The sequence below is a fragment of the Ochotona curzoniae genome, unplaced genomic scaffold (assembly GCF_017591425.1).
Source record: "Ochotona curzoniae isolate NIBS_2020 unplaced genomic scaffold, NIBS_Ocur_1.0 contig_2318, whole genome shotgun sequence".
Lineage (NCBI taxonomy): Eukaryota > Metazoa > Chordata > Mammalia > Lagomorpha > Ochotonidae > Ochotona > Ochotona curzoniae.
The window spans coordinates 5,818,323-5,836,876 of NW_024465419.1; the positions used below are offsets into that span (position 1 = coordinate 5,818,323).

General features: G+C 38.3%; 1 protein-coding gene across 1 annotated transcript in view; it reads left to right on the forward strand.

Moving 5' to 3' along the window:
• Positions 1-18,554, forward strand: part of PXDNL (peroxidasin like) — a 372,636-nt gene that overhangs the window by 266,104 nt on the left and 87,978 nt on the right. Inside the window, 3 exon segments of the mRNA XM_040972689.1 lie at positions 996-1,208; positions 9,478-9,594; positions 11,034-11,192. Of these exon segments, the coding sequence (XP_040828623.1) occupies positions 996-1,208; positions 9,478-9,594; positions 11,034-11,192 (489 nt within the window).

An 18,554-nucleotide genomic window follows, 5' to 3' on the forward strand; every position in this document is an offset into this window, starting at 1 on the left:
GCAAGAGTGGAACACCTATGCAAATCTAAATTTTCTATTTATAAGCAGCCTTGGTGAATCAAAGTGTGATATGTTTAGCTGAAAATAACTGAAAATTACATTAGAAATGGCATAACTGCACTGTGATGCACAATGTACTTCAAAATGTTCACAGAAAATGGATTAGAAAGATGGTTTATTTTGGAGCTAACATTTTTTGGAATACATTTGTAAAAGGAGTCCTCATAAAGTTCATTGAGAATATATGTTTCAAAATAGTTTTGAAGCCAAATGAACTTATCCCATTGTTCTATTTCTCATGAATGTATTAGTGCATTAGTGTATGTGTGCTTATTTGTGTAGGTATTGGTATGGCATGAGGATGTGTGTGAAAGGCTGTGTGAAATCTGTACAGAGTTGTCATAGTCTCCAATGAACAGATGGCATTTGTCTGTCTTTCTCTTTGATCTTTGAAATGTAGGCCTATTTTTTCACCTCACGATTGTCTCCAATTGGTTATGAGGTGGTTCCTAAAATCTAGCTCATGCCCAAATTCCAAACAGGAAGTAGAAGACAGAATATTAACTTGGTAGACTATATTATTTTGTTTGTTACAGAAACTCACCTTTCCTGATGATAACTGCTTAAATCTTATTGGTGGAACTTTCTTTCTTTTTCCAATGTGTAGTGTGTGTTTGTGTGTGCGTGTGTGTGGGTGGCATTAAAAAGGGAATAATTTTGAATGGGAACATTTGAATATTTAGCTTCTGAAATGGAGAATAGGTGTTTGGTGAGCACACTGACATATTTACAATATATTGACAAATGGTCTTAAAAATATATATTTATATCAAATCTATATTTTTAACCTTAATTCTTTAGGACTTGATGTGTGCATATACTGTTGCACTATAAAGATAATTGTGAACACGACACTAGTTTTAAAATATAATGCAGGATAAGTAATCCTTTAACTGTTATTGTCTGTTCATTGTTTTGTCCCTTTTTACTCCTAGCCAAACCAAGTTTTCTAATGGCCACAGGCCAACCACATCCTCATGTAACATGGACCAGAGCTGAAGGACAGGATCTGGATGGATCCAGGCACATAGTAACATCTGGGGGACTTCACCTACCGAACATCGTACTACAAGATCAGGGTCCACTCACCTGCCATGCCAGCAATAACCAAGGCTCTGTTCAAGCCACAGCAAACATAATTGTACAAGGTAGGGAGCAGAAGGTCATGATTGAAATGTTCCTCTTGCTATATTATGAAAAGTAATGTCATGTACATCAGAGGAGAGATATTTTTATTTGCCGTTTTCATTTATTTATTTTTCTTGATGCAATAGAACTTTCAAAGCTAATCTGTTTCAAGTTATAAGATGATATTTTTTGTCATTTCAATCTTTATCCAAATGCCAACATCAACCATTAGTGATAAAAGAGATGAATCATTAATCCAGCGGTAAACTGTCAAAAGGTATTTGTGCAGCAGAATATTTTGCAGGAAAAGGAAAGACGCTTCATCTATGAATATGAAAAGGCTGTGCACCCAAGTTCAGAGCCACTTACCAAGCTGTCTGCTCAACATAGCTTGAGGATATGCAGAGTGCTGTCATCAGTACCTGGACCATCGAGCAACAGCAATAACAACACTGTTTTATACCCGGGAAGCAAATTAATATGCATAAGCATGCTGTTGTTCTTTTGTTCTTAACTGGAACTTCCCCTTTCCTTCTAGTGTGTGTGTGTGAGAGAGTATGTGCATGTGTGTAGGAGCTAAATCCTCTTCTAGACTAAGAAGTTTAGTAAACAGAAGAACATATGTTACCAAGAGTGATGTTAGAAGTTCAGTACCACTCAAAGCAGTTTTTTAAACAAGTTGACAAGGGTAAAATGATTTACAAGGATTCATTTTAAAATTCCCCTTGGAACCATTTATAGATTTATGCAGGATATTATCTATCAAAATCCTGGATGGGTGCTGAGAATGATAAAAATTTAGAATTATGTTTAGAATTATGGAGCTGTTCATCTCAGTGCGACACCAGTGAGGGGCTGTCAGGGTGTAAGTGGTGTTGTCATGCAAAAGACAGAGGACCTCGGCCAGTTTCTGTATTCTACAGGAAATATTCTCTGAATTGGACTGTTTAGCATCAACTCCTTAATTAGCAAAAGATAAAAAATTTTCTCATTTCCACTAACATATCTGAAGAAAAAATACATTTTCCACTAAAAATGCTTGTATAAAAAAATACATTCTTCTTGCTCTGAAACGAAGATATACAAATGAAATTTTTTCCATTGGCATCTGACAATTCTTAGGAGAAATTATTATTTTTTTACTAGTTATGTTCTTTATATTATATACATTTATTTACTATTTCTGATATATTTATATTTTTATATATTTAAAATTTTTGTTTTTGATAATATTTACATAGTTGATAAGGGTGGGAAGGATTGAAAGTTAGGGAAAAGTGGGTGTGGTCATTGTTTCCAAATTTTCTATTTCTTCTTCCTGTTTCTGTGAGGGGGAAGCTATAAGGGGAGGCACCTTTCAACCACCACAGCACCTAGAGATGGGGAATGGTCACTCATTATCAACCAGAGGTCCCAGTGTGACACATGCTCTGGGAGTTGTACCTAGGTGGTTTTGATAGTTCTTAAATGCTCTCTATCTGGACAATCCAATGATGAAGAAATCCCTTTCAATGTTCATTGGCTGACATTGTTGAGCTTAGACTCTGTGTTCGACCAGATTTTTGTTGTCATTGTTTGGCAAAGGTAGTTGTTTAATTTGTTCTTTTCTCCTTCTTCTGCTATGGTGCCAAATGTCCTCTGCAGGCCCCAAGGGGCTACCATATCCTCTATGTGCACAATGTCCATCCTTTACACTGAAGAGGACCAGTTCTCACAGCTGAACCCAATGATGTTGGCCAGAAGACCCAGGACTTGCCCAAACCCTGTCCCCGGGCCTTTCAGACCCACTGTGTAGGCAGCTCCAAGGACCCAGGCAAGGCAAACCCAGCCCTGTGGGACTCCCCAAACCCTGCTGCTTATGGACCAGTCATGCACAGCACAGGTGGACCCAAGAAAATTTCCTTTATTTATTTAGTAAAAATATTTATTTATTTTTATTGGAAATTCAGATTTACAGAAAGAAGGAGAAGCAGGGAGAAAGATCTTCCATCCACTGGTTCACTCTCCAAGTAGCCACAACCACCAGAGCTGAGTTGATCCAAAGGCAGAAGCTTCTTCTTGATCTCCCACGAAGATGCAGGGTCCCAAGGCTTTAGGCTCAACTCTACTGCTTTTCCAGGCCACAGGCAGAGAGTTGGAAGGGAAATGGAGTGGCCAGGGTATGTAATTCCAGCGCACACAAGTCGAGGATGTCAGCCACTAGGTTATGGCCCTGGGCACAGGAAATTACTTTGAAACATTCAAATATTGTTTATAGATTTTCCATGTGGTGAGATTGAAAAATGTACTGAAAATAGTGTTTTTTGCGGGGATGTATGTGTCTGGTATTAGTTAATGCTGAATGTCTTTGTTCATGGTTTTGTTTTTTACAAATACAATGCCTAATCATAGATTTCCCCTTTAACAGTCTCCTTTATTTCACACTGTTGTTCTGTTTTTCAGCTGCTTCTTTTTCTTTTAAATGTCATTTCATGTTATGACACAGTTTCATAGGCTCTGGGATTCCCCTAACTCCTCCCCCCATGGTGGATTCCTCCACATTGTTGCAGTATTACAGCTCAAATCCAGTCATGATTCCTTCATTGCAAGCATGTACCATTCATAGAGTCCAGCATCTTATTGTCCAGATAAATTCAACAGTTTCTTGGGGAGACCATTTCTGGTCTGAAAGCAGAGCTGGCAGAATATCATCCCATCGAATGAAAAGCCACAATATAACATCAACAATTTACAACATTATGGAGTTAATTAACATGGTATTGAGTGACCAATATGTTAGAAAATGCAAGTTCTTAACCATATCCTGTGACTACTTCATTGACATTTCAATTTTAGCTTATATACAGTCAGCTGATATACACCCTAAAATGGCTGTAGGGTACTATTCAGCTGTCTCATGTCTGTTTTCATTTTTGTATATAGCAGTTTATAGTATTGAAGCGTAATTTTTACTGAACTTGGCAATAGTTAGGATAGTCCAAACAAGGGCTTATAAGTCTAACAAGGCATATGTCAACAATTGAGGCACAGAGCAGTTTTAGGAGGGGTGTGCAGAGAAGTCTTCAATACCTTAGTGAGGAGCAACTAATTTTTGTGTCCTACCTAGTAAGGTATATGTGAGTCCAAGCTGACCATTTCCTGTCTGGTTCTAACCATTCGTTATTGGTCTCTGTCTGTCTAAACTAATTTGGCGGGGGGCAGTGAGGGGCTCCGGAGCCACCCTGATGGTCATTGCAAGAGAGGGTGGGGATCCAAAGTTGGAACTGAGTAATGACCAGAGAAACCTCCCCTCCCAAGTCGCAAAGGAAGTTTACTGTTCTGTTTCTGAGGACTGCTCAGGGCTCCTGGTTGTTGTTCTGATGACATCAGATCCTGTGAGGAAGGATCTGGGCTTCTTCCATCCCATGTGGGAGATCCAATAGGGAATAAATGACCTCAGACTTCTAGGCCTATGAGGGCACTCCAATTCCCTGTGGTCTGGTGCCCGTACTGATTATCCTTGGAGAGGATCTGGGAGTCTCTAGGTTTGGGATACAAGCCTCCTCCTGTCTGCCTGCTCCACTCTGGGATTCCTCTCCTCTGCTCTGTTCATATGACCTCCTGTTAAGAGGTTGTCAGGATCACTCTTGATTCCCCATCTTGCATATTGTACTTCTTTCAGTTTGCTCATGAGTAATAAAACAAGTGGTGTTTAATTTGATTCGATGATAACACTTGCTATCCTGCTTGTTTTTCCCAACTCAATGTGCTAACACTTTCCTTTTCCAGTCAACTTGCCACAGAATGTGCATCTACTTGTACTCTGTCTCTTGTCCTCACAACTGGTATTGGCATCAATTGCCATCTCTGTGTCAACATTTCTCATTGGTCTCATTATCCTATGACTTTGCCTACACTAAATATTGCAATTTGTATCTTCTTATTGTCATCTCTATAAGTAATCTATCCATTTTTAGCTCTTAATAAAAAAGGATTTATGTATTTATTTTGAGCCTGGGGCAATGGCTCAATGGCTGAATCCTCACCTTGCAAGTGCCAGGATCCCATATGCCCTGGTGCATGTCTCAGATGCTCTACTTCCCATCCTGCTCCTTGTTTATGACCTTGGAAAGAAGCAGAGGATGGCTTTCCTATATGGGAACTAGGGAAGAGGCTCCTGTCTCCTGAAACCAGATCAGCTCAACTCTGGCCATTGTGGCCATTTGGGAGTGAACCAGGAAATGGAAGATCTTTTTCTCTCCTTCACTCCATAAATTTAATCCGCCTTTCCAATAAAAATAAACACTTCTTTAAAAAGATTCATTTGTTTTACTTGAAAGTCAGAGACTTTAAGCACTTATATCCTATTCAGCTAGAGATACTTTGTGGGTTCCCATTTATTTGTGCCCCTTCCTCCAACCTCAGGAGGTTCTCCGACATGGGGAAGAAAGGAATCAATTTCAGCTACCCACGTGAAACTGCTTTATATTTCCAAGAGTCAAAGAACTGGCTGCTATCTAGATAACAGTACTTTGAATAGCAGGGGATGCATATTTATAGGGTACAGGAAATGTATGTGAATCTCTGGGTGGAATATTCAACTTATGTTTGGGAATGGGAGGATTGACTTCCAGAAATTGAGAACTCATTTTCTTTCTCTTTTTTAATGGTAACTTCTGTAGATTTCTGTGCAAACGTAAGTGATCATGCTATCATAGCATTAGGGGGGTGATACTTTACTTTGCTAATGTATAATAGTGCCGATATATTGGTGCTAGATGTCTTGTTGCATCCAGCTGATTTAAATTAATATCTAAATCCTATTCTTCTAAAGCCACTTCCTGATATTTGGAGCTATGGCTTGCCAAGTACTATTGCACTTGGGTCCCTGCAATCCACAACTTCTAAGCTCTTGACTTTGGCCAGACCCAGCCTTTAGCTATTGCAGCCATTTTTTTTTTTTAAAGATTTATTTTTGTTATTTTTTTTATTGGAAAGGCGGATATACAGAGAGGAGATACAGAGAGGAAGATCTTCCATCCGATGATTCACTCCCCAAGTGAGCCGCAACGGGTCGATACTATGCCGATCCGAAGCCAGGAGCCTCTTCCGGGTCTCCCACGCGGGTGCAGGGTCCCAAAGCTTTGGGCCGTCCTCAACTGCCTTCCCAGGCCACAGGCAGGGAGCTGGAAGGGAAGCGGGGCTGCCGGGATTAGAACCGGCGCCCATATGGGATCCCGGGCATGCAAGGCGAGGACTTAACCACTTGCGCCACCGCGCCGGGCCATATTGCAGCCATTTTTAAAGTGAACCAATAGATAGAAAATCTATCGGTTTGTCTGCTTCTCTATCTTGCTAATGAATTAAAAAATAAAAATAACTTAAAAAATGCTTTCTCTGTGAGTCACAAAAGTCATGAGTAGCCAGAGAGTTAACATACACACCCACAAATATATACATGTGCACACGTATCTTACAATGTGCAGGTCATTTTCATTTTTCCTCCCTTTGGCTATTACAATTTCTGTAACAATCCAGCCAGATGGTCATTTTAATTCTGGAACAAACAAACTTATCAAGTGCTTAAACTTTTCCATTCACTGTAGGAATGTGAACTTCTACTTTTTATTTTAAGAAAATTGAGATTACTTGAAATAAAGCAATGCCTTTCTCCTGGACTTGGATAACAGTGAATTTTAACTAACATTAAAAAAATGGAAATCAAATTGTACAATACTGGAAGCTGACTAAATTGCTGACCCTAACTGCTACCTGCTTTTTATTACAATGCTCTTTTACTATATAATGAATCTTTTTCCCCTTTTATGTAGAAATATTTTCACTCTTTTCATGTGATTCCTTGTAGTTGTAGGGATTAGTGCCCTATTCCTGAAAGAAATGAGGCTGTGGGTTGAGTGATCCAGACTCTTACGTAGTCTCTGCCTTTTACAAGTTCTGACTGAGAAAAATTCCATTCTACCTCCCCTGACATGAGTTTTTGTATGTGAGATGATGAGGCTGAGCATATAAATCTGTAGATAGTTGCCAACTGCATTTTTCTAGAATTTTATTACAAATAGTTTCTAGACATTTCTGAGAGTTTTCTTACGTTTGCATGAGTTTACAATTCATTTTATACTGTACTGTCTAATCTCATGTGTTAGATTTATTTCCTTTCATTTCCTGTTTTATTTATTCATTTGAAATGAAGAGTTGAAAGAGAGAAAAGGAAGGAAGGAAGAAGGGATTGGTTGCAAAGAGAGAAAGAGATAGAAACAGAGAACTCCATATCCACTGGTTCACTTCCCCAAATAGCTGCAATAGCCCAAGTTTAGCCAGGCTGAAGCTAGAAGCCGAACTCCATCGGAGTCTCCTTCATGGGGGATAGAACGTCTTGTGCTCCCTAGGCATATTAGAAGGAAGCAGGCTAAGAAACTGCGACAAGGATTTGAACTTGCAAGTACATATGTGATGTTGGAATCACAGTTGGTTTAAGACACTGCACACATGCCAGCCCAGAAGCCTCTTAAAAAATATCTTTATTGACTACATGAAGTACTGAACTTTAACCAAATATGTCTTGCAAATAGTGTTTGTTGTATCATGTTTCTTGTATTGCCAGGTGACAGGTGGGGACAAAGGAAATAATATTACAATGTATCCTAGTCTTTATTCCAAGTTTCTGTCCCCACACAGATTTCAAGCCATAGGCATAAACACAGTGTACATTGAGATATAGATTTATTTTAAAAGGAAAGAGAATGGATGTACACTCATAATTAAGAGTGAGCCAACCCCAGTGGAGAGATATCTGAGTCAGTCACACTGCTAGCAAAGAAGGAAAGAGGGCGGAGACCAGAGAGGGATTCCCAAGCATAGTCAAGGGCAAAAACAATCTGCCTCTTTGAGGACATAGTGAGTGGTGCCCTAATTAAATATGAGTCTTGATGGAGTGCAGTGTGTCTGAGGCTGTTTTGGATTTTCATGAAGCCTCCACACAGTTTGACTTCCAAATGGTCATCTTCTGTTCTCCAAAGTCTCATATTTCCTGGACCTGGATGAAGAAATAGATGCATCATGGCAAAGTGGGCATTTTAGATTGGCAAGTAAACAGAGTCATAATGAACGGAAAGTAGAAATTTCAGTTCACTTGTCTTTATTGGTGCCCCTACCTGGTTCCTATATGTCAGGGGGAGTTTGGCAAAGACATAGGAATCCAGAGATGTTAAGTCATTTGGAAAATCTTTTAAAAATACAGCTACCTGGATATTACTTGGCCTTTTAAAATTATTTTTTGTACATATTTATTAAAATATAAGCAAGATCCCTTCATATAAGTTCTGCAAGACTCCTTAATAGTTTCATGGAGAGAAGGAATTACACGTAAAAATTAGAAAAGGTATGCATAATTTGTACAGATTATTCATTTCCCTTGAACACTGTGAAAACTCCCAATGTACATAGCTTATAGCTCTTTATCTTTTATATGAAATCAACTAAAAAAGATCTAATTATTTAGACTGATTTTTTTACTTATATGCAACTTTTTTGAAGTATAATTTAATGTATTTTAGGAATATTTATCTTAAGCAGCTTATTTTTCCTTCGGAGCTTGACAGAGCAAACCTGTTTTGAGTGCTAATCTGCATATGCAAACTTGGAGGAAAGTTATTTTGTTAATGGTTCAGATATGATCTTCACCTTTAAATATGTTTATCGCAGCTGTTGGTATCAACTAGAAGAATCTAATGATATTGTCACTGGCAGCCACTGATCCTTCTCAATTCTTTTTCAAGAAAAAAGAGAGAGGAAAGCAGGGTCAGAAAAACATTGCTTATTGAAGTTCATTTTGAAGAAGAATGAATCAAGAAAGAAAACGTGTAGTATGATGATGATGGCAATACCATCATGATAAAGATCTGTAACTGAAGTCTGAGAGTGCAAACCTTTGGGCTCCTTGATCATGTGCCTGTGAACTAGACTTTTTGCCACTAATCTGAGCTCCCATTTTATCAGGACACTTTAAACGCAAGTTCAACCTCCAAGTGGGCGCTTTCTGGTGGGGCCCAGCACAGGGTACGGGCCTTTAGCTTCTCACCAGGTGGAGGGCCTTGGTGGCACTGCCTTAGTGACTTATTTGTAATTATCTGCCTGGCAATATTAATGCTGAGAAACAGTTCCTTGTTATTTCCTACTGGTTTTCTACTTTGTAAACTTAGATATGTCTACTTTGCATTTTTTTCCAGCATGTACAAACATACATAAGCACCTATAAGTTGTTAATATTCTTGATCATCCTGCTCTCCTTAGCTCCTCCACAATTCACAATAATCCCCAAGGATCAAGTTGTGCTAGAAGATCATGCTGTGGAATTTCTTTGTGAAGCAGAACAAAGTCCAAATCCAGTAATTGTCTGGACAAAAGGAGGTATTTGCACATTTAAACATAATTGCAGGAAGAAATAAATACCTTCTTTATATTTTGGAGATTAAAAATATAGTTAAAACTATACAAAAGGCTTGAGTGTTTAGTCCACTTTAGTTTACCAGCAAATGAAAAAGCTCTTCCTCTTTGTTTCAAATAAATACATCTTTTAAAATGAAATCATTAGAAAGTTCAGCAGTTTCAAATATTTTTTCAAAGTGCTGGAGGATCTCTATGAGTACAAGATGAAATCATGCGTAAAGTGAAACCATAAGTGAAGCATGACCATGCTAAGTGAGACTCTCAAAAAGTTGAGGTTTGTAGTGGGTGTGTGTGGGATGCAGGTCCTGGCAGGTAGTCTAAGCCCCCGACCCTGAGAGACCAGGTCATTCCAGCATCTTAAAAGGTATTACAAAACAAGATGGAAAATTGGCTGGTGACAGTTTCTCAAATTTCTTCTTGACTTTGAACCCTAAGTTCTAAGTTCAGTTATTAGTTTAGATTTGAAATACATCCACATTTGTGAATTTCCTTGGTTGGCATATTCCCATGAGTTATTACAAGATTTCAGAAGAACACACTGTGGAAAGGAGGTGGAGTTAGGATCCCCATAGCCTAGATTCACATCATTGCTCCTGAATTTTCTAGGGATAAGAACTTTAGGCAAATTAGTTTGGTCAAATAAGTCTTTGTACTGCAGGTGTTGATGTTTCCTATTTGTGGAGTGTGGGAGGGGATTGCTTTGGATCCATTTAAACCTTTAAATGTTTAGAATAATAACAGCAAATTGTGTGCACTCAGTAAAGATTGTTATTTTTCCTTCTTTAATAAGGTATTCAATAAGAAGCAAATTTTCATTGAAACAGTTGAGAATGACATTGTCATTTAATTACTAGTGATCACAGAAAATACTGTTGAGAAGGATACAGCAGCTTAATAGATACAAGAATTAGTGATTGTATTTATTTATTTGTTTGCTTATTCTTCTTATTATTTTCTATGAGGTGTATCAGAATGAGTTTGAAAAAGCATCATTCTTGTTTTTCTGGGACTCCGCACTTAGCGTTTATTTTTTTTTCTGTAATGTTTTTTTTCTAAATATTGCCACATGTTTACCAGATGTTGGAGAGAGATTTGAAAGTTTAAATTTTAACTGTTGTAAGACTTTGAAGGGAATAAAAGGAGTCGGGGGAACTCCTTAAGATATTAAACTGTGTTGCTGAAGATTCCCTGCAAAACAGTAGCAGAAGTTGGAAGCAGATCAAAATCAAACTGTGTTTTGGGGGTTCCAAATTAGGGAGGAGAGATCACAGTACCTGCTAACCCCAGGAATTCATGAAAGGCTTATTTCAACTTGTCACTCGGGACAACCATGTGATTCTGGTTTCAGCAACTGGGGCAATGCAGACACACTTCAATGAGCTCTCTTTCCTTCGTTGCAAGGGGGCAACTCTCCTTTGCAGGCCGAGGTACCATTCTCTCCTCTGGAACTTTGAGAATTGACCATGCAGTACAGCATGGCCAAAGCCAATATGAATGTCAAGCAATCAATCCACTGCCGGTGAAAAAAGTGTCTGTCTGGCTGACCATAATGCCCAAAGGTATAAACACTGCCATGTGTTTTCCAATCCTGAAGGTATCACCTCTTTGTTGTTCACACACTTAGCAAGTAGCTTGTAATGTATTTTTTTAATTGATAGAAAAAATATTTTAATTTGATGCTCTTCTTCTGATGAATATTTTATACACCATGTTTGGGAATTTTACTTCTGTTCATGGTAATTAGGATTGTGTTATTAAAATTGTGATCTGCTTTCTTACAAAATTTTTACAATTAATTAGTTCACTTCCCATGCATAGATGAAATCACAGAAAGGCATGGTGTCTTTTTTTTTTTTTTAAAGATTTGTTTATTTATTGGAAAGTCAGATATACAGAGAGGAGGAGAGGCAGAGAGGAAGATCTTCCTTCCGATGATTCACTCCCCAAGTGACCACAACGGCCGATGCTATGCCGATCCGAAGCCAGGAGCCTCTTCTGGGTCTCCCACGTGGGTGCAGGGTCACAAGGCTTTGGGCTGTCCTCGACTGCTTTCCCAGGCCAGAAGTAGGGAGCTGGACGGGAAGTGGAGCTGCTAGGATTAGAACTGGAGCCCATATGGGATCCTGGTGAGTTCAAGGCAAGGACTTTAGCCGCTAGGCCACGCTGCCGGGCCCAGACATGGTGTCTTGTGCTTGGTGGAATGACTCTTGCTTTACCTTGATGCCCTTATTTATTTATTTTTATGCTCTAGGGTGAGGAAATGTGGTGCTGACATTCTGCTTCAGGGTCAACTCTGGAAAACTTGTACTTTTGTGGGAATGGAAGAGTGACTGAGGTCGTGGGAATGTATAGTGGGTGGAATGGTTTTGTCTCTGACATTATAAACAACAATCCTTTCCACCAAATATCTTCCCCCCAGTAATACTTTGAAGAACCTGTACCTCTTTCCTTGGGAAAAGCAACATTTAAAACATTTTGGGAGGATGTTAATTGCTTAAGTGTTCCTAAGTTTTATATCCTAGGATGTCTTATTTTGTTTAAGATGTCTCAGACTTGAATTTTGTGATATATTTTTTTACTATGTATTTTGAATGAAATATGTATGTGTGTGTGTGTGTGTGTATGTGTGTGAAAGAGAGAGAAAGAGAGAGAGAGAGAGAGAGAGAGAGAGAGAGAGAGAGAGAGAGAATCAGAGGTTGCACCAGAGTTAAAGAAACAGAGTTCCTATCAGTTTAGTTCTTCCCCTGGTTCCTCCTCAAAAGTCTATAGTGGCTGTGACTGGTCTGGGAATGCGGTTAGGGTCTGGGATCATAATCAATTCCTGCACTAAGTAAGAGTTCAAGTGGAAGCAGGAGTCAGGTGCCGGAGGCTGCTATCAAACCTAGACACTCGGGTATGGGAGGGAGACCTGGTAACGCATCACTGGACTACATGCCTGCAGCTCTAAGTGGCTCCTGTGCCTTGCTGCTTCTTTCCTTGGGGGAACCCCACATTCCATGTATGTTACAGTACTTCTCAAGGTATGCTATATGGATCACTAGCGAAATGGGTCCTCAGGATCTTTTCATGGCATTTTCAATATCAAAACAGTCTCTCAATAGTATCAACATGTTATTTGCTAGATTGTTGGCTTAATATTTGCCTTGATAGTGCAAAAGTCAATTGAGAATGCTTCCTTCTAATGCCATGATTTTATTTTTCATGCTTGTATTTTTTTATTCAATTAAATGCAAATCTTTTTTAAAAAATTAGTAATGTGGAAAAATTTAAGTCCTGAAATCGATTTAGGAGGAGATAGAAATCTATACAGATTATAGGAGGGAGAAGATAAATTGCCTTAGATGAGAGCAGAGCAGACACTCACTTTGCACTGTGACAGTTGCACAAAACATTAATTATCCTGTAAACAACATGGGAGAAAGTTCTTTCTTCAGTAACAGTACATGGGCAGGGGTTTTCCCACAAAATCATCACATTTTTTCAAATAGCCATTTTAGTACTATTTATATCACTTGAAGTAATAGAAAATGGTGTGAACTGTATAGGGATAATACTGATAACAAAATCCCAAGAATTTATTAAAAGTAAAAGATGCAAACTATCTCTCATATAGATACAAGAATACATGAATGTAAATAAACATTAATAATGATGAGTGTAAACATGCAATTATGGATCATAATGAGCCCAGTGGCACATTAAAGATGCTAGTTGTAGTCTTGAAATTCAAGAATGATTCAATGGTAGGAAAGCTATTAATATATTGTACTGCATTACTGGATTTAGTTGGGGGAATCATGATCCTTTTCACAGATACTAAAGTGACATATATTAAAGTCAGGATTCATTCTCATTAAATTACATAGTTCCGAATAGGCATTTCTTTTACATGATAAAAGAGAGCAACTGAGCTCATATGACAGAATCTTGCTAGTAGAGAAGTGATATAATGACTGCACTAACGAAGGGAATAGTCTAGAAATTTCCACTATTACCACTGTCGTGTAATATAGTTGGAATAAAAATTCATTAAAATTAGTTCAGAGGCATAAGAAATAATAACCAGGAAAATTCTGAGAAAGAGCTATCTTGAAAAAGGACTTAATCATACTAAATAATGAAATACATAATATATCCATAGTAATTAAAATAGAAAATGTGTTAAATTAATTTTGACTTACATTCATGATTTTTTGAGTGGACATGAGAGATAGGGTTGCTTTTTATTTCTAATGGATTTTTAGAATCCATCTTGTTTTAAGTATTATGGAACATGTATTTAGTGTAAATTACCCAGAGAATATATTAAAACAATATGTAATCTACAAATACATCCAATTTCATCTGGGAGTATAATGTGTGAAAAAAGTTGGCATTTACTCTCCAGCAAGGAAAAATCAGTAACTCTCATTACCCTGTAAAGAACCTTGAGCTCCTGGCAAGCAGGTTGAGTTCTGGAGACCTCTCTCCCAGATAGCACATGGGCTGGAGTGGCCTTTCCTTTCTGACTCACTCCAACTGCATCGTTAGGATAGCGTGGATGGGCAGTTTCCAGGAGTCTCCTGTACTTGATTCAGAGATAATTTTGACATTTCCCCTCCCATTACCCGGTTCCCTGATGTGTGAAATCCAGTTTAAGTCATTAACCTTTACATCTCTTAACAAAGTTCACATGGTGGGGTTTTGTACCAAGTCAGATGTGAATTCAGGGGAATGACCTGAAAGATGGTTAAAGCCACCACCTTTTATGAACACCACCTAGCCATGAGGGCAGTACTATGTACCAACAGCTATGACAACACTGCCTGGTTCTCAGCGGAGCCTCTGCACACACTATTTGCTGTCAGGTCAAGTCACTAAGTGAGCAGATATCCAGTGACAGAAATAAGGGTTTTTCTTCCCTCCTGGAAGACACCTTCAGTTTCATAGAAGCTGATGCACCTCTTCATTTCCAAGGACAATGAAGGGTATCTGCCCATCCCAGCATTGCACCACCACAAGGAAACGTACTTCCTGTCTTCCAGACTATGCTGTTTGGTCGTGGCAGACAGCTGCTGCTGTCTTCAGGAAGCTCTGTAGGGAGGGGGACTGTTCCATCTGCTGTGGACCACTGCACTTCAAAGCTGGCACACACTCAACTTTCTCCCTCTGCCACAGACCTTAACAGCAATACTGGGACTACTGGACATATCCTCTCATCTCTTGTTACCTTTGATTTCAGACACATTCTTGTCTCACGTGTTGCCTAAGGGTTCTATTTTGGTTCAGAAGTGTAACTTCTGGGAAGGGTGTCTCGCTTGGGATGACTGCAGCACATCCAGCTTCACTTCCAACTTTCTGCCAACACCCTAGGAAGCAGCAGGCGAGGGCTCAAGTGTCTGAGTCCTTGACACCACATGGGAGACTCAAATTGAGCTCCCAACTTTTTGCCTTGATCTGGCCTAATCACAGTTGTCATGGGCATTTTAAGGAATGAAGCAGTAGACACAAGATCTCTAGCTTTGCCTGTCTCTCTAACTCTTTGTGTCCCTTGCAAACAAATAATTTAAATCAGTAAAAACAAACAAACAAACAAACAAAAACCAAAAAACCCCCACTTTTTTTCTTTGAAGGTTAAACCTTAGATATTTCAAAATGTGTGTACTTTTACATCAATTTTAATTTCAAATATGTTTTCCTAAGAAGTTCATGCTGAGTTAGTATGAAGAATCAATAGGGCAGTGTGGGTTTTGGACTATGTATTGGGGCCCGGGATAGCTGGAGTATAAACAGCGTTTCTGGATTCTGAGCACTCGATTATGATGTTCCTACATAACTAGCAGAGGGCATTGCCACAGAGTTATTATTTATAAAGAAACTTTTCTTTCAGACTTTAATTTTACCTTTTGAAAATTTTGACATCCTTATTTCTGCCACTGTACCAGGCTACAAAGAATCTTTCCATTTGTGTTCATGTCACAAATCCAATGAAATGACTTGCCGTTATACATATGGAGCATTAAAAAGGACTATTAAGACCTTTTCAAGTGTGCTCTTTTATGTTTTTGATATATGGAAAGGACAGAGTTCTCTAGCTGAATGACATTGATTTATGAATATGTCTTGCATCCAGATGTTCAGTAATTATAAGCCCTTTTTGGAGAACTCTCTGATTCAAATTTTATTTTTACCACATAACTTCCACAGCAGGACAGTTTATAAAGCCATGACTAAAATTCAGATAAACTGAGCCACAGCAAATAGATCCTTCTTATGTTTTATTGTCATGATGTTCTGACTCAGTTTCCCCTTCTAATAAATATTCAGAGATATTATTATTTCAAAAAACAATATCAGGGTTGCTCATTTACAATGCTGTAACCATACTTGAATTCATAATATCTTCATTGACATTTCCCTTAACTTTGGGCCAAAGCCAAGAGCCAGAAACTCCCACATGGATAGCAGGGGTCGAAGAACTTGACCTGTCATCCACTGTCTCTTGGGTGCGTTAGCAGAAATCTAGATCTGACTCAAACCAGCATTCCGATATGAAGTTTGAGGTTTCAAACAGCAGCTTAACCCATTGTACAAGTTAATAAAATTTCTGCAAACACTCAATAATTTACAGGTTTTTTTCATGAATCTAATTATCTGTATAAGTAAGCTCCCAAGAATATAGTTATTGGTTTGTTTGATAATTGCATACACACATATGATTTACATGTATATATGCACATACACACATATATGTACATATGCATGAAATCACACACATACATAGATATGAATGAATATGTATATTCATTCAAATATGTATTCATATGTATGAATATGTATATATTCATTCAAATATATTTATACACACACACATGTATTTTTTTCATTCTATTTGAATGGCAACAGATACACTAACATGGTCTGAAACGCTCACAGCAGAAGGAATTGGACCAGCTAAACCCAGGAGTCTGAGACAGTCTGGTTTTCTCATGTGGTGATGAGACCCCAGTGCTTAACCCATCATCTTCTATATCTAAAGGTGTATGCTAACATAAGGCTGTATTTGGGAAGAAGCCAAGCTAGAACCCAGACACTTTAATATAGGGTATAGGAAACCAAAAAGAAATCTTCACCATTTCCTCAAATACCTGATATAACTTACTTAACGTTTTAACAGAATTTTCAAACTCTTCCCAACCCATTATGCCGATTTGAAGCCAGGAGCCATGAGCTTCTTCCAGGTCACCCATGTGGGTGCAGTGTCCCAAGACCTTTGGCCATCCTCTACTGCTTTCCCAGGCCCCAAGCCAGGAGCTGGAAGTGGAGCAGTCAGGACATGAACTGGTACCCATATAGGATCACAGCAGCGTATGCAAGCCATAGATGTTAGCTGCTAGGCTATCCCACCGTGAAGGTCCCTGGTATTTTTGCCCCGTAATATTTCATGTAGCATATTTAAAATATATGTTTGTTTATTTTAAAGGAAGAGTTACAGAAATATCAACCTTCTATTTCCATCTGCTAGTTCAAGCTTGAACTGGACACAAGTGTCAGGGCTGGGTCAGGGCAAAGCTAGGACCTTGAAAGCCATCTGGGTCTATTATATAAGTTTCAAGGGTCCAAGCACATGGCTTTCTTCAACCACTTTTCCAGTTGCCTAACAGGGAACTGAATGAAAAGTTGAGCAGCCAGGACTCAAATAGGCTTCCCTATGGGATACAGGCATGGCAAGGGAGGCCTTAAGTCACAGTAAAATGCCTGTCTTCTCTCGTAATTTCAACATGCATTTCTGTAAATCACCGATGAGTTTAACCAATTTATATGTCTGAATGTGTCATACATGTATGTCATATTTGTCGTATTTGCTAGTCATATTTTCATTGCCAAAATTTTCAGGCTCTTTATTGTAGATATTGCTTCTTCAGTATATACATGCTTTACATACATTTTCTTCAGTTTATTTATTGTCTTCTCATTTTACAGATGAATGTAAAACAAAATCAAGTCTAGCTTATCAAAATCTTCTTCAATGAATTGCCTTTATGCAGCAAACCTTGGTGTTAGATTCCAAACATTTCTCCTGCATGTAAGTTTTTCTGTTTTGAGTTGATTTTGTGTCACGTGTGAGACTTAGGCCAATGTGTATTCTTCTGCCAAAGGTTATGGAATTCTTCTGGCATTATTTGTGGAAAACTTCCCCTTGAATTACTATGTATGATCGCCAGTGTCACTGGACATACTGTGGTTTAGATTCTCTACTCTTCTCTATTGACATATATGCACATACCCCTTCCTCAAAGCCATAGAGTCTTACGTTTTATAGCTATGTGTTTAGTCTGAAAATCCACTAGAGTGATCTTTCTCACTTGATTCTTTGTTAAGTATTTTAGAATTATCTTGTATTCATTTATGAACAAGATTTTACTGAATTTTATTAGAAGTTGTGTTAAATCAGTATATCTACTCAAGAAGAAAGCTTTGCCATCTAGAAACTTCCAATCTATGAATGTGTGCGTATTCATTTTTAAGATTTTTCTTACATCAATATTTTGTAGTTTTCAGCATGCAAATGTTGCACATGTGTTGTTTAGGTTGCTTCTTAAATATCCCTTGTTTTTCAGCCATGATAAATGCTATTGATTATTTAACACTTCTGTGTGAATTTGCTCATCAACTGCACACACACACACACACATAATTTTTTTGCTAATTTGTTTTGGATTTATCTTGTGTCTTGTGAATTTGTTGAATACATTTCAGGTATTTTTAAGATTTTTATATTTTCTCTAAAGGCAATAATGTTCTCTGTGTAGCAAAACAGCTTTTAAATTTTTTTTTCCTGTTGAATCTGTTGGCCTTTTATGTCCTTTGTGTGCTGTATTGCACTGACAAGTGTCCAGCACTTTGTTGAGTGAGATTGGAGAGGCAGGCACCTCTTCTCA